The sequence below is a fragment of the Giraffa tippelskirchi genome, chromosome 5 (genome assembly GCF_054371585.1).
Source record: "Giraffa tippelskirchi isolate mGirTip1 chromosome 5, T2T-mGirTip1v1.2.pri, whole genome shotgun sequence".
Taxonomy (NCBI): Eukaryota; Metazoa; Chordata; class Mammalia; order Artiodactyla; family Giraffidae; genus Giraffa; species Giraffa tippelskirchi.
Window position 1 is genome coordinate 57,195,215 of NC_137279.1, and position 14,621 is coordinate 57,209,835.

General features: G+C 37.0%; 1 protein-coding gene across 16 annotated transcripts in view; it reads right to left on the reverse strand.

Moving 5' to 3' along the window:
• SPATA17 (spermatogenesis associated 17) overlaps positions 1-14,621 on the reverse strand; it is a 307,877-nt gene that overhangs the window by 138,073 nt on the left and 155,183 nt on the right. For 5 of the 16 annotated variants that reach the window (XM_081491687.1, XM_081491694.1, XM_081491686.1 and 2 more), the window contains one exon: positions 1,636-1,707. The exons of 9 other annotated variants lie outside the window; for them this stretch is intronic. In XM_081491687.1, the coding sequence (XP_081347813.1) occupies positions 1,636-1,707 (72 nt within the window). Of the gene's footprint in view, positions 1-1,635; positions 1,708-8,463; positions 8,587-14,621 lie in introns of all 16 variants that reach the window. 2 more of the 16 variants (XR_014054082.1, XR_014054083.1) reach the window with 1 other exon arrangement.

Below are 14,621 nucleotides of genomic sequence, written 5' to 3' on the forward strand. Positions count from 1 at the left end.
GGATGGCAAAACCAACTTGATGGACACGAGTTTGAGCAAGCTCTGTGCGTTGGTGATAGACAGAGAAGCCTGGAGTGCTGCAGTCCATGGGGTCACAAATAGTCAGACATGACTGAGTGACTGAACTGAACTGAACTGAGAGCAAGTTTGTCCCCACATTTATAACAGAGTTTGTGTAATATGACTTGTCCTGAATCTCAACAGCCAACAAAAATCAGAGATGTGATGAGAGGTGTGATAAGAGATAGGGCAGATGTTCCCCTGGGAGAAGAGCCTTTCTCTTTAGCCATATGCCAAAAGGGTAACAGGAGGGATGGCCAAGGATTCTCCCCATTTAGAGCAATGTCAGGCCAGCACCTGAATAATGGGGTCCACTAATAGGTCAGGAGAAACTGTGGCGAGAGGTAGCCCTCATGGAATGTGACCCTGGGTGGAACCAGTCCCCCCAAAGAGCAGCATTCCTCCTCCTTGAGCTGAAGGGGGTGGAGATGGGGGAGAAGGGGAGGCGAGGAGGCCAAAGAGAGATGTCCACTTTCCCTAGAGGCAGCTCCTTATAACACAGAAATGAATATTCAATTCTGGGCATGTATTATCAGATAAGCAAATAATAGGGGACTTGATTCATAGTTAATTCAATCTACCATTGTCCCTTGTTCAGTCATGTCCAACACTTTGCGACCCCATGGACTATAACCCACCCAGCTACTCTGTTCATGGGATTTCCCCAGCAAGAATCCTGGAGTGGGCTGCATTTCCTCCTCTGGGGATCTTCTCAACCGAGGGATTGAACTCATGTCTCCTGCGTCTCCTCCACTGGCAGGCAGTGTATACCTTCTGAGCCATCGAGAAAGCCCACAAAATATGTCTTAATCTGTTCAGTAGTACTGTGTTTAGACACTGTGAGTATAAAAAGGTGAATAAGCAGAAGCCTCACCCTAAGACCTTTAAAATCTAATGAGGGAAAGGGTAAATAGCTGGACCAGTATACAAGGGGAGAAAGGCAAAGTTTCATAATAAAGCAAAAACAAAAGAGCATGGGAACAGAAAGCAATGGGTAAATACCTAATCTGTGCTTTAACAAATGGGTCAGACTTCACTAGGCAGAAATGAAAACTGAGAAAGAGGATGCAAAAGTCATAGATCGGTAGGAGTATAGGCTCAGAGGTAAAACTTGGAACCCACATGTGGGGTCTTGGATGTGTGTAGTTCATTGGCCTTGAAAATAGGAATGATACTCTTCAAAGCATGCTTATACTGGCTTCTCTCAGAAGAGGTAAAGCTTCTGCAGCCTTATCTCATCTTCCTTAATATCCCTGTGGAATACTGTCCTCAGTTACTTTATCCTTTCCTCACAGATTCTACCACCAAACTCTGTAACCATCACTAGGGCTCTGTGTGGCCCTCTCTATGAGGGCAGACTTGCCCATAGCACGTTGAAGGCTGATCAACACTGGTGACAGAGGAAGGGTGGCCCATTACTCTCTCAAAACTATGCTGCTCATTAATGCCATTTTCCTAGAATCTATCTGCAGGGAAGGAATGGAGATGCAGATATCAAGAACGGACTTGTGGACACAGTGGCGGAAGGAAAGAGTGGGACGAACAGAGAAAGAAGCATCGACATATACACATTACCATGTGCGAATAGATAGCTGGAGAGAAGTTACTGTATAGCACTGGGAGCCCAGCTTGATGCCCTGTGATGACCTAAAGGGGTGAGATGGGGGGAGGGAAGGAAGGTTCAAGAGGTGAGGACACATGTATAATTATGACTCATTTGTGTTGTTGTATGGCAGAAACAAACACAACATTGTAAACTAATTCTCCTCCAATTGAAAAAATAAATTAAAAAAACACTATGTTGCTAAATTGGAAGACTTGTGATCTTTTGATACCAAATGTCTGACATTTTCCTTTCTTTTATTGGAGGTTTCTTACTAACGACTCTAAAGTGAATGCAGGATACTTCAATGCCTTCACTCTCTTCATCTGGAAAAAACATAAACAAAAATAAATACTTTTCCATCATCACAGACTGTGTATAAAATGATTTCATCTTCAAATCTGGAAACCTCCTACACTTTGCAGTCAATAAAATATAATAAGATGTTAGCATAGCAAATATAGTCATATGAATTGTACTGTCTTCACATTTGACTAATTGAATTTCATAGACTCAAAGGATAGTTTACTTCTATCTTAAGAGTGATTCTAAGATGTTATTGTTTTTTAACTAAAAATGATCAAAGAATCAGAAAAACCAGTTGTCAGTTTTATCATATATGCTACAAAGAGTGGGAAATATGCCAATTATTTTTTTATTGTTCTTATAGGGAAACCATAGAACATGCTAAAGAAATCACAAGCTGCATTAATAAAGATCTTGGTCAATGAGCAGCCTGATTTGTTCCAATCATTGACAACACTGGGAGGGCAGATAGGCCTTAACGGGATAGAAGAGTCAGTGCTGGGGTTCACCCCAGGATCTCTGCTGAAACGTCTATCTAAAATACTTGCAAAAGGAGAAAGTGGATTAAGAGTTTTGTAATGTTCAAAATAGAGCAGTTATTTAATTGTGTGGTATAAAAAAAAGAGAATAAAAGGGGAAAAAAATTCCACTATAGGCTAATTAACAGAAAGGAATTCCCTTAATTACAGAGGCAGTTCCCTCTGGTCTACAAAACTTAATCTGACAAGCAAGAACGCCTAGGTATAAAAGTTTGCAAAGAGCTGATGAAAGAATTAGGAGAGAAAATATGAACAAGGCAAGTCAATTTAATCTAATAAACTAATCAACAAACAAAAATTTCCATGTTATCATAAAAGTACACCTGCTCAAATATTACATATTCTATTAGACTCAAGTATTTTAATCATTATTGTAATATAGAAAACAGCAAATTTAATGTTTTGAGGACTGAGTTATAGCCAGTTCATTTCTGATTTCATTGTCAGATGACTTAGTTCTCATTAACCAACTGTAGGAATTATTTTTTTTAAGGTACAGCAGTTTTAAAAGCCACTCAATTGGAAATATACAAATTATTTATGTCAGTTGCATATGAAATAGGATGAGATATGTTTTAAATTGGTAGTATGTATAACTGACAATGAATATTGACTAAATATAATGAATTAATAGTGAATATATAACATTTCATGATACATGTAAGTGAAATCATTGTTTTGTACACCTTAAACTTATATAGTGCTGTGTGACATATCTCAATAAAACTGGAAAAAATGAATACTGAATAATTTTAGCCCTTCTAAAAAAATCAGGTCAACTGTCCCATTCACAAGAAAGGGTTGTAAAATACTGAATATCTCCTTTTTCCTTTATAACATTGAATAATATAAGTTTGAGAATGAATTTGGCAATTAAAAATATCTTTTTATAATCTTCAATATGAGAAATAAAGTGTTTTCACTATATGTATTAATAATATAAATGTCCAGATAAACCTAATATATAGCTCATTAATACCAACAGAGGGATTTCAAAAACATCGTCTAATAATCTATCAAGATGTTTTATCTAGTAGAATTTCAGTTGAAGAGATGTTTGTAAAATGAGTAGCAACTTGAAATAGGAATTAGACAGACCATTTATGGATGAAGACAGCTTTCATTGAGATTTTAATGTAACCATTGCTATAAGCATTTAATACATAAAGTATTTCATACTTAGAGTAAAATTCACAGCAGAAATTGAAAACTCATAAACTATTTAAGCAGCAGTATCAATAACATAAATTTATCCCCCAGGGTAGTGATATAATATTTAAATATAAAAATGCAAATGGCTAGACTATCTGTTCAGCTAGATAGTGAGCCTGTATTACAAACTTCTAAATTTAAATGGGAAGACCTATTTTGCCCTTCTCCTTACAGTTTTCTTAGCTTAAGAGGACTAGCATTCCCTGGATATATTATTATTATTATTGACAATCTCCAGGCATGCTGATTCAATAACTTCATTACATCTGTGCAACTTTCTGAAACATATTTTACAAAGCTGACTTTACTTTCCTGTAGCTAATTCTGGAAAACTTAACCAAAAAAAAAAAGAAAAGTCTCTGTTAAAGAGATACTGAATTTAAATGCCTTAGCTACATAGCATTCACACAGGCTCTTCTTTTAATAGACCATTTACAACATTAAATGTTTTAAGCTCAGATATTTTCAGGACTTGTATAATTGATATAAAAAAAATATAATTAAGCAGAGAAATAAGGCTATGGGAAACACTTGTACAAACTATCCTTAAGAAAGTCTAAGAATGAAATAAGCTGCCACTAAAAAGAAAAACTTGCTAAGAAAAAAATCAAATGTTCTTTGTTGAGTTATGTCAGAGTAGCATATTCCAAACCAGTCTGTGGATAAACGGATTCCATGGCTAACAATGCTATCAGCTCTGTGAAGCCAGGAGACCTCTGCTGTTGTGTTCATTGCCTTGTTCTTGGCATCTAGCACAGTGTCTTGCACATATTAGGCTGCAGTAATATTTGAGGAATAAATGAGTGATTAAGCTTGAAAAATGCTATGTAGTATATGTCCCCTCTTAGAAGTTTACACTAAATAAAAATATATTTAAGACTGGAAAGCCCTGTAAATGCTAAAAAAAACAGTTTAACTATTTCAAATATAATTTCTCCCAAGTTTATTTGATAGGATACTCATTACTATTTTCCAGACTAGAGTTCAAGAGGCAAAGTTTGGAAAATGCTGTTCTGGGTAAGAAAAAGGGAAAAGAAAGAAAAGGCTGCCCTATTTCTGGGACTGCTAGTATAGTGTTAATAAAGATCAAAGAGCAGCCACACTTGACTTCATTTCCTTTTGCTTGATTTCTCTTTCAATGAGAATGATTTTGCTGATCAGATGGATTAAAACAAAACAAATAAAACTAGTTCAATCTCAAGTTCCATATATTAAAAAAAAATGCTTGACAAGGATTATACTAAGTGTATAGCATAAATCTTGGGCTGTTTCTTGAGGACCTTATAATCTAGAACAAGGGTCTCCAATGTCTATGTCTGGAAAGGCCAGGCAGTAACACACATTAAGCAAAAACTAACAGTGCAAACTTTAATCAGTCATTGCCACAGTGCAAACTTTAATCAGTCATTGCCATGTGCCACTGGGGGCCTGCTGTTTCTACATCTCCTAATTTTTAATAAAAGCCAGACAGTCTGGAATTTTAAAAGATATAATTACCATTTTAAATTACTTTTCAATCAATATAACTTTTTGCAAAATTGCAGGGTCCAACTGTAACACCTGGAAGCTATATGCAACTGACAAGTTTCTAGTTAACAATCTCTCTTCAAAATTTATAAATGAGCATCTCCTCTGTCAATGACTTCCAAGGCTCTAACCAAGATACACTGTATCTCAAATTAGACTCAATCATCATTAGTTATTCTTTAAAAATTGTGAATGTCCCTCAACTAAAATAAATAAATTTATTTTAAAAAAATTGTGAATGTACTAAAGATATACAAAAATGTTTTTGAAAGCAGAATGATTTAGATTCTATGATATAAAGGTGGGCTTCATCGGATGTTAATTTCAGCAAAATTCTAAAATGGAGTATTTAAATAAAGTTAAAATTAAATTCTACAAAAGTGGTGCCAATATGTTTATCTATATGACACTAATACTATTTCATCTTAATGAAAATAAAGGAGATCAAACCAGTCAATCTTAAAGGAAATATTCATTGGAAGGACTGATGCTGAAACTGAAGCTCCAATATTTTGGCCACCTGATGGGAAGAGCCAACTCATTGGAAAAGACCCTTATGCTGGGAAAGATTGAAGGCAGGAGGAGAAGGGGATGACAGAGGATGAGATGGTTGGATGGCATCACCGACTCAATGGACATGAGTTTGAACAAGCTCCGGGAAATGGTGAAGGACAGGGAGGCCCGGTGGGTTGCAGTCCGTGGGGTTGCAAAGAGTCAGATATGACTGAGAGAATGAACGACAAAATTTCACTTAATATTCTATATTTTGATATTCTAAATTTTAAAATTAAATGTAAATTAAAAATATTTCATATATATATGCTTAGTTGCATCTGACTCTTTGCAACCCCATGGGCTGTAGCCCACCAGGCTCCTCTGTCCATGGAATTTTCCAGGCAACAATACTGGAGTGAGTTCCCATTTCCTCCTCCAGGGGATCTTCCCAATCCAGGGATCAAACTCATGTCTCATCCAGTCCTTGGAGTTAATTCTCTTTTCCTTTAATTTGTAAAATATCTCCTGGAATTCTTCGTTGCTTTCACCCAGTTTCCTGACTGACTCATTTTCTGCCATACCTTGAATTAATGATTCTTACCTTAACTAGAACTATGCATTAGAATCGCTTGGGCATACATTTCATACCCATATGCCTGCTGAGTCAAAATATCTGTGATTGAGACTACAGAATGCATATGTATATAATTTTAAGCCTCAAGGTAATACAGATAAGCAACCTAATTAAGAATCACTGCCTTAACATTAAAGCAATTCCCAGGAATCTGTACTAAATCTTTTCTCCCTATAGTCTCTCCCCTCCCTGGAAGATGCTTCCCCCGCCAAGATTTTAACTATCACCTCTGATCATTTCTAAATTTTTATCTTTATATATAGTGTTTTTCTTTAACTCAAGACCAGTATTTTCAAATGCTACTAGGAATATCTACGTATATATAGAATAGGCACCTCAAATAAATCAGCCCACAAATTAAACTCATATCCCAAACCTCCACCCTATCAGGCCAACAGAGCTTCCATCACTATCGGACTAGTCACCTCATTCAGAAGCTATCAAGTAAAGGTACTAGAGGACCCCTTGCCTCTGCACTCCTCAACCTGAGAAAATCTTTGCTCGTGGCTACACTTTCATAAGACATTGTATTTATAATGTGACACACTGTCCCCAACCACAGTTGTCATCCATGCATAAGTTAATTGAATATGTCCATTAACTTAATATATATTTGTTAAGTATTAATTGTGTTTTAGGCCTACAACTGGTGTGGGAGAGTTTGATGATATAAATTGAGCAGAACAGATTCTCTTTCAGGAAATTTGAGCTGAAAGCCTGAATTAGCTGTGGATTCTAGAGCTGAAAGGTTATACTGAATCAGGCCTGGAGTGGCCATGACAACTAAGGGCAAACTGAAGATTTATGTAGAAGCACTAAGGCCACAGAGAAAGCCAGCCAGTAGAAAGAAGACAGCAAGCAGAGATACAGAGAAAAGTGGAGATACCACTAGAGAGAGAAAACGATGCCCTTGCAGCCCTAAGGGGTCACCTTAGTTCAGTTTTTCTTTGGTTCCTTCTATTTCTATGAGATTCTTCAATGCATAGTTTAAACACATCCTTAACTTCTTGAATCATCTTGAATGGATCTTTGCTCGTTGCACTGAGGAAAGCCCTAAGATGCATCTATGCCCCTGACCACACCATCCACACCATATCATGTTGGCCCCTATTCCTGGTTTAGGGTTTACAGGATTCCACCTATAAATCAGTTTGCCAGCCTTTCTCTTCCCTCTACTATCACTGTCCTTGTGCCCCAGCAAGTCCTCTTTATTTCAAAACTAGACTATGGCAGTGGTACCCTAAATGCTAGGACTCCCATTTCTTTACCATGGACATAGCTAGTAGAGAGATATCGCTAACATAACTGACCTTTTCACTCCAGTGATTAAAATGCTGTGATGATTTTACACCATGTTTTATATAGTAAAGTCCAGGCACTTTATCATGGTACATGTGACCCTTTATATTCTGGCTGCACCTCTACCTTCCCTCTCATCTCTGCCACTTTGCATAAAGTACCAAAGCCCTGAGCTAAGCATCACTAGCTACTCAGAAGGCAAACTGAAAGCCACATGAGCTCTGCGCTTGTTGACAGAGAGATGGCTTTGTCCAGGCCACGTCCTTCACGTCACCGTCCTTGCTTTGCCTGGCATACTTCTGTTGAGCCTTCAAGTCTCTTCTGACCCTCAACACACTTTTGAACCCTAAATTGAAATAGGAAAGTCTGGGGTGTATAAATGCCATTCCCATATAAGAATGTGAGTATGTCACAGAATGACAGTCTTTCTTTTACAAAAGCAATTCCACATGCCTTGTAAACTGACCGAAAGCTAAGTGGAAAAACTTTACTTAGCATATGTTAGCTATTGCAGTAGGGGGAATTCTTACAAAATGATAAAATCTAACTAAAAAGACTAAAAGTGTGTTTTTATGATTTGTCTGATTGCATATATCAAAAGTATATGCAAGATTTTCACAATACCAGTAAAAGTATTGCAAGTTACCACCATTATGTCAATGTCATAAATATTAAAATTCTTAGACTTAGGTGTCTGTAAGAACAGAATTCTAGGATTCTGTGGTCAGTTATTTAAAAAGCCATCTTTTTCAAGGAAACAGTGGACATAAAGAGAGTGTATTTCTCACCGTAGAGTTGAAGTAATAAAGGACTCTTTTGTAGATGATTTCTAGAACTTCTTAATTATACACAGGCTTATTATCTGTATCCCCAGTGTTATAAAGTACGAGAACTTCATCAGAAAAATTAAGCTGGAAAAATGAAGGCAGCACTTTGTAAATTTCCACTGGAAATTAGCTGGGAGAGGCAGAGAAATACTGGATCAAAAGAGGGTAATCACGCTTAACCGTGCCCTAGAGCACCCGCATGTATAATACGATTTGCACAGTAACTACCTCTCCTATTACTGCTTGTTTGGAGTATTCTGTGTTAATGGGGTTAGCTAATTTAGTATTTTAACTTAAAAAGGCTCTACTGATTAATAAATGTTGCACACTGTGCTAGTAATTAAAATAAATGGAAGAGTTACAAATAAAAGTTGAATTGTTAAGAAAACATTATCTGAAAATGTATGATAATCCCTATTTATCATAATACAATAACAGTTCAGAATGTATGCAAATTGTGAAGGTCTAAAGTGTTGCAAAATCACACAAGTCAAAGAAATTTTGAGATGTCTTAAATTTCCTTATCATCAGTGTTAGTGATAAATAATATAACCAGATCTCATCTATGTATACACCATGGTTTTTAAATATGCTTTAAAAAAAAAAGTTTAGTTCACTACTGTTCACCTATTCTGAATAATGGAGTTAGAAAATATGCCATCCCAAAATAGGCCACTTTGGCCAACGATTATTTTGAGCTAAAATCTCTTAAAAACAATAGGTACAAGAAAAGCGAACTTACTTTCTCTTTTTCCCCTAAAACCAGGAGATTACACTCCCACATAAAAGATGCCTTTCCTAAACTAGGAGGAAAGAAACATTCCTATCATCAGACATGTGAAGTCACAGCGTAGAGAATTCTGTACAAACAGACCTTGTTAAATAACTTTCATCTTCTTTTTGACTCCTTATATATTTTTGTTATTTTTTACAATTGCTTCTCTTTGCTCAACTCAATATAAAAGGACATAGGGTTTGCCACTTCTTTGGGTGTTCATTTTCTTTACGAGGGCTATTGTAAAACTGCTATTAAATAAATCTCTATGCTTTTCTGCTTTTAATTTGTTTTATACCAATTTAATTCTTAGGCCCAATTGAAGATCCTAAGTGGACAGAAGTAAAGTTTTGCCTCTTCTACAAAAATTATCAGAAAATTGATACCTTTTATTTTTCATTGGCTCTTATGTCTGTACTCAGGCTCTTATGAAAGGCTACACAAGTTTAAAATATAATATTCTGGGAATCTTGGTGGTCCAGTGGTTAGGACTCCGAGCTTTCACTGTCAAGGGCCTAAGTTCAATCCTAGTCAAGGAACTAAGATCTAACATGATATGGCCAAAAAAAAAAAAATATATATATATATATATATATAGATAGATAGATAGATAGATAGATAGATAGATAGGTAGGTAGATGAATAATTGAGTAGCCATTCCCTTCTCTAGGGGATCTTCCTGACCCAGGGATCGAACTCAGTTCTCCTGCAATGCAGGTAGATTCTTTACCATCTAAGCCATCAGGAAAGCCCAATAAATATATTATCCTTACAATTTGATTAAATCTTGAACTTCTCTTCATAGGAAAACTCAAGCAACGGTCATACCTTTTTTTAATCCTCTAAGTGTCTACAGAAGAAACTTGAATCTTTGGGGATCTAAGGATTTCCCTCAAATTTAGCTCAGGTTTGTAATTAATCTAAACACCAAAGTCTGATCTAGCAATCTACCTCCTTGATTTGAAGGACACTTGTATTAGTTTTGTATTTCTGCTGTAAGTTACCATTACAGACTGAGTGACTTTAAGAGTATAAATTTATCATCTGAAATCTCTGGAGGCCAGATGTCTGGGATGGGTCTAACTAAACTCAGGTCAAGGCATGGGAGGGCTGCATCCCTTCTGGAGGCTCTGGGGGAGAGGCCATATCTTCACCTTTCCCAGCTTCTAGAGGCCATCAACATCTCTTGGTTGTGGTCTCTTCCTCCATCTTCAAAACAAGCAAAGATGAGTTGCCCTTCTCACATTGCCTCACTCTGATCTTTCTTGTAGTCAAAACTCTGCACCCCCTTCCACTTTTGAGAACCTTTGTGATGACACTGGGCCCTCTGGATAATCCAGGATAATCTCTCCAACTTTAAATCCTGAATTACATCCGCAAAGTCTCCTTTATTATATAAGGTAGCATATTCACAGGTTCCTGGGATTAGGATGTGGCCTCTGTGTGGAGTCAATATTCTGTCTACCAGAGCAGAGACTGGCACCAACTTTCACTGCAATGCCTAACGTTACTCCAAGTTGGATATAGCTGTAGTCTGCATAATTACAGTCTCCTGTATTAAGCCAGGATATTTAAAATTAATAGAAGGTATTAACATATAGGACCTTAGCACTGCTCATAAGTCTTTAGTGAAGTTGATATCAGCCTACATCACCTGATTCATGATCACTCCATTCCACCTCTGCTGTCTTAGTGGGTAAACTAAACACTGCTCTGGTGCTGTGGCCTTCCATTTCTTCCATCTCATAATAATGACTTCTTTCCCTACTTCATATAGGCTACTTGCATGGTCCCATTTTACATCTGAAAATAATCCTTTAAATGCTCTGTGAAAAACCCTAAATCAAATAGTCATTGCTGTTTCCACTCTTTTTATCATTTAAAAAAAATAGTTATTTATGTATTATTTTTGGCTACGTTGGGTTTTAGTTGCAGCATGCAGGATCTTTGCTGTGGCATGCGGGATCTTTCACGAGGGCTCTCTAGTTGTGGCACACAGGCTCAGCAGTTTGTTCCCTGACCAGGGATCGAACCCATGCCCCTTTCATCGGAAAGTGGATTTTTACCATTGGACCACCAGGTAAGTCCTTGCACTTTTAAAAAGGTAAATAAACAATTCTTTCTTATGCTTTTAAGTGGATTTGGACAGACTTAGTAAACCAAGGGAGGTAGGAAACCCCTTAATGGAAAGAAAAGAGGGCATGGATATAAACATGAATGGTAACAGCCTAGTAGCTCTGTACGTTTCTTAGAGAACGTGGTGGCAGATTAGCTAGAGAAATAAGCCCAGATCAGATCCTGAAGGGCTTTGAGTCTTGCAATAAAGAATTAAGATTTATCCTGGAGTTGATTTTTTAAACAAAAAGCCACAAAAACAGCATTTTGGGGAATAATAACTTGCTGAATCTTCTCTAGTGTGGTTGAATGGGCAGACCAGATGGGATTTATAGCATTTAAAAGAAGAAATTACAATTCCTAAATCAAATCAATAATGGAAAGGAAAAGAGGGGCTAGATTTGAGAGATACATAAAAGGTAGAACAGACAGGATTTGGGAACCAATAGAATTCTGGAGAAGGATCAAAAGGTAACTCACAAGTCTCTATTTGGGTAGAGAGGTGGTGCTGCAATACACTCTCAAGACAAGAAGAAGCAGGCCAGCGTGGGGTCTACTGAGTTTGGGACATCTGGAGGTGATGCAAACAAAGATGGCAGTTGAGAATAAAAATAAGGAAGGTAGGAGAAAGATTTTTGAGACTGAGAGTGGAAACCATGGTCACATGGTTATAGTTGAAGTCTCTCAAACGGAAGCAATCACTCAGAGAGATTATGTATAGAAAGGAGAAGGAAGTAAAGAGATAGTTGACTGTTGAATCCTGCCTTCACCTTAGTTCTACCTCGCACCAGGAGAACTGCACTATTATCCTAGTGGGTTTCCTTGCCTCCGCCATATTTCTTCTCAAATACATCTGTCTCACAGTCAATAAATTCATATTATTTTCATAACATCCTCTTGCTCAGAAGCCTTAAATAGTTATCCATTATCTACAAATAAATCCTCAAATCCTTGGTCCTAAAGCCTTCCAAAATTTTCCTTTATATGCCTCTCACAAAAAATGAGTTCCTGTCATGAATCAGCCGTGGGTGTACATGTCGATGTATGGCAAAAACCACCACAATATTGTAAAGTAATTATCTTCTAATTAAATTAATTTTTAAAAAATGATTTTCTGTCAAATTGATCTTCTCATTTGTCCCATACTATCAACCTACTTTTTATCTACTTTCTCTTCTTTTTTCTGTCAAAATTTTAACCATTTCTTTTCACAGAACCAATTCAGTTCCTTTTCTGTGAAGAACACCTTCCTAGATTATCAGAGAATAGAGTAAATTCTACATTAAAAAAAATATCATGGCACTTACTGTCTTTAACATATGCTTGACTATTTTCAAGTGCTTACTTCTTTAGAACTTCATTAGGTTTTTCAGTTCAGTTTAAAGCTAGAAGCACAGAAGTTTCATGAGAGTAGAAACTTGGTGTATTTAATTCAGTGGTCTACTCTGAGAGCCTAGAACTATTCCTGACGTGCAAATATTTGTTGAATCAATAAATAGTCCTTTACATGTCTTATGCTGAGAGCTTCTCACATAAAGGTTTCTGAGCAATTATTTACTAATTGCTTATTTAATTTCTTGGCTTCATAAAAATAGATACATGAATAAGGAAAATCATTTTCTTCTAGAAGGCATGAGAAAAATAGAGTTTGTTTAGTAATAAGAACAAATAAAGTTTTTAAATGACTTCCAAAAAAACACCCCTCCATACTCTATATGTACAATATTATTGTCCCACTTTCTACATTTATTTTAAAGAATATATTAAAGAATGTGACCATAATTGAAAAATACAGTCTTTGTGGGTTTTGTAAAATGAGATGTGCTCATTTCCAAGGCAAATCATTCAATATCACGGTAATCCAAGTCTGTGCCCTGACCAGTAATGCTGAAAAAGATGAAGTTGAATGGTTCTATGAAGACCTACAAGACTTTCTAGAACTAACACCCCCACAAGATGTCCTTTTCATTATAGGGGACTGGAATGCAAAAGTAGGAAGTCAAGAAACACCTCGAGTAATTTGGCCTTGGAGTACAGAATGAAGCAGGGCAAAGGCTAATAGAGAACACACTGGTCATAGCAAACACCCTCTTCCAACAACACAAGAGAAGACTCTACACATGGACATCAGCAGATGGTCAACATCGAAATCAGATCGATTATATTCTTTGCAGCCAAAGACAGAGAACCTCTATACAGTCCGCAAAAACAAGACCGGGAGCTGACTGTGGCTCAGATCATGAACTTCTTATTGCCAAATTCAGACTTAAATTGAAGAAAGTGAGAAAAACCACTAGACCATTCAGGTATGACCTAAATCACATCCCTTATGACTATACAGTGGAAGTGATAAATAGATTTAAGGGACTAGATCTGATAGACAGAGTGCCTGATGAACTATGGACAGAGGTTCGTGACATTGTACAGGAGACATGAATCAAGACCATCCCCAAGAAAAAGAAATGCAAAAAAGCAAAATGGCTGTTGGAGGAGGCCTTACAAATAGCTGTGAAAAGAAGAGAAGCAGAAAGCAAAGGAGAAAAGGAAAGATATATCCATTTGAATGCAGAATTCCAAAGAATAGCAAGGAGAGATAAGAAAGCTTTCCTCAGCAATCAATGCAAAGAAATAGAGGAAAACAATAGAATGGGAAAGACTAGAGATCTCTTCAAGAAAATTAGAGACAGCAAGGGAACATGTCATGCAAAGATGGGCTCAATAAAGGACAGAAATGGTATGGACCTAACAGAAGCAGAAGATATTAAGAAAAGGTGGCAAGAATACACAGAAGAACTGTACAAAAAAGATCTTCACGACCCAGATAATCACAATGGTGTGATCACTCACACTCACCTAGAGCCTGACATTCTGGCATGTGAAGTCAAGTGGGCCTTAGGAAGCATCACTACGAACGAAGCTAGTGGAGGAGATGGAATTCCAATTGAGCTATTTCAAATCCTAAAAGATGATGCTGTGAAAGTGCTGCACTCAATATGTCAACAAATTTGGAAAACTCAGCAGTGGCCACAGGACTGGAAAAGGTTAGTTTTCATTCCAATCCCAAAGAAAGGCAATACCAAAGAATGCTCAAACTACCACACAATTGCACTCATCTCAAATGCTAGTAAAGTAATGCTCAAAACTCTCCAAGCCAGGCTTCAGCAATACGTGAACCATGAACTTCCAGATGTTCAAGCTGGTTTTAGCAAAGGCAGAGGAATCAGAGATC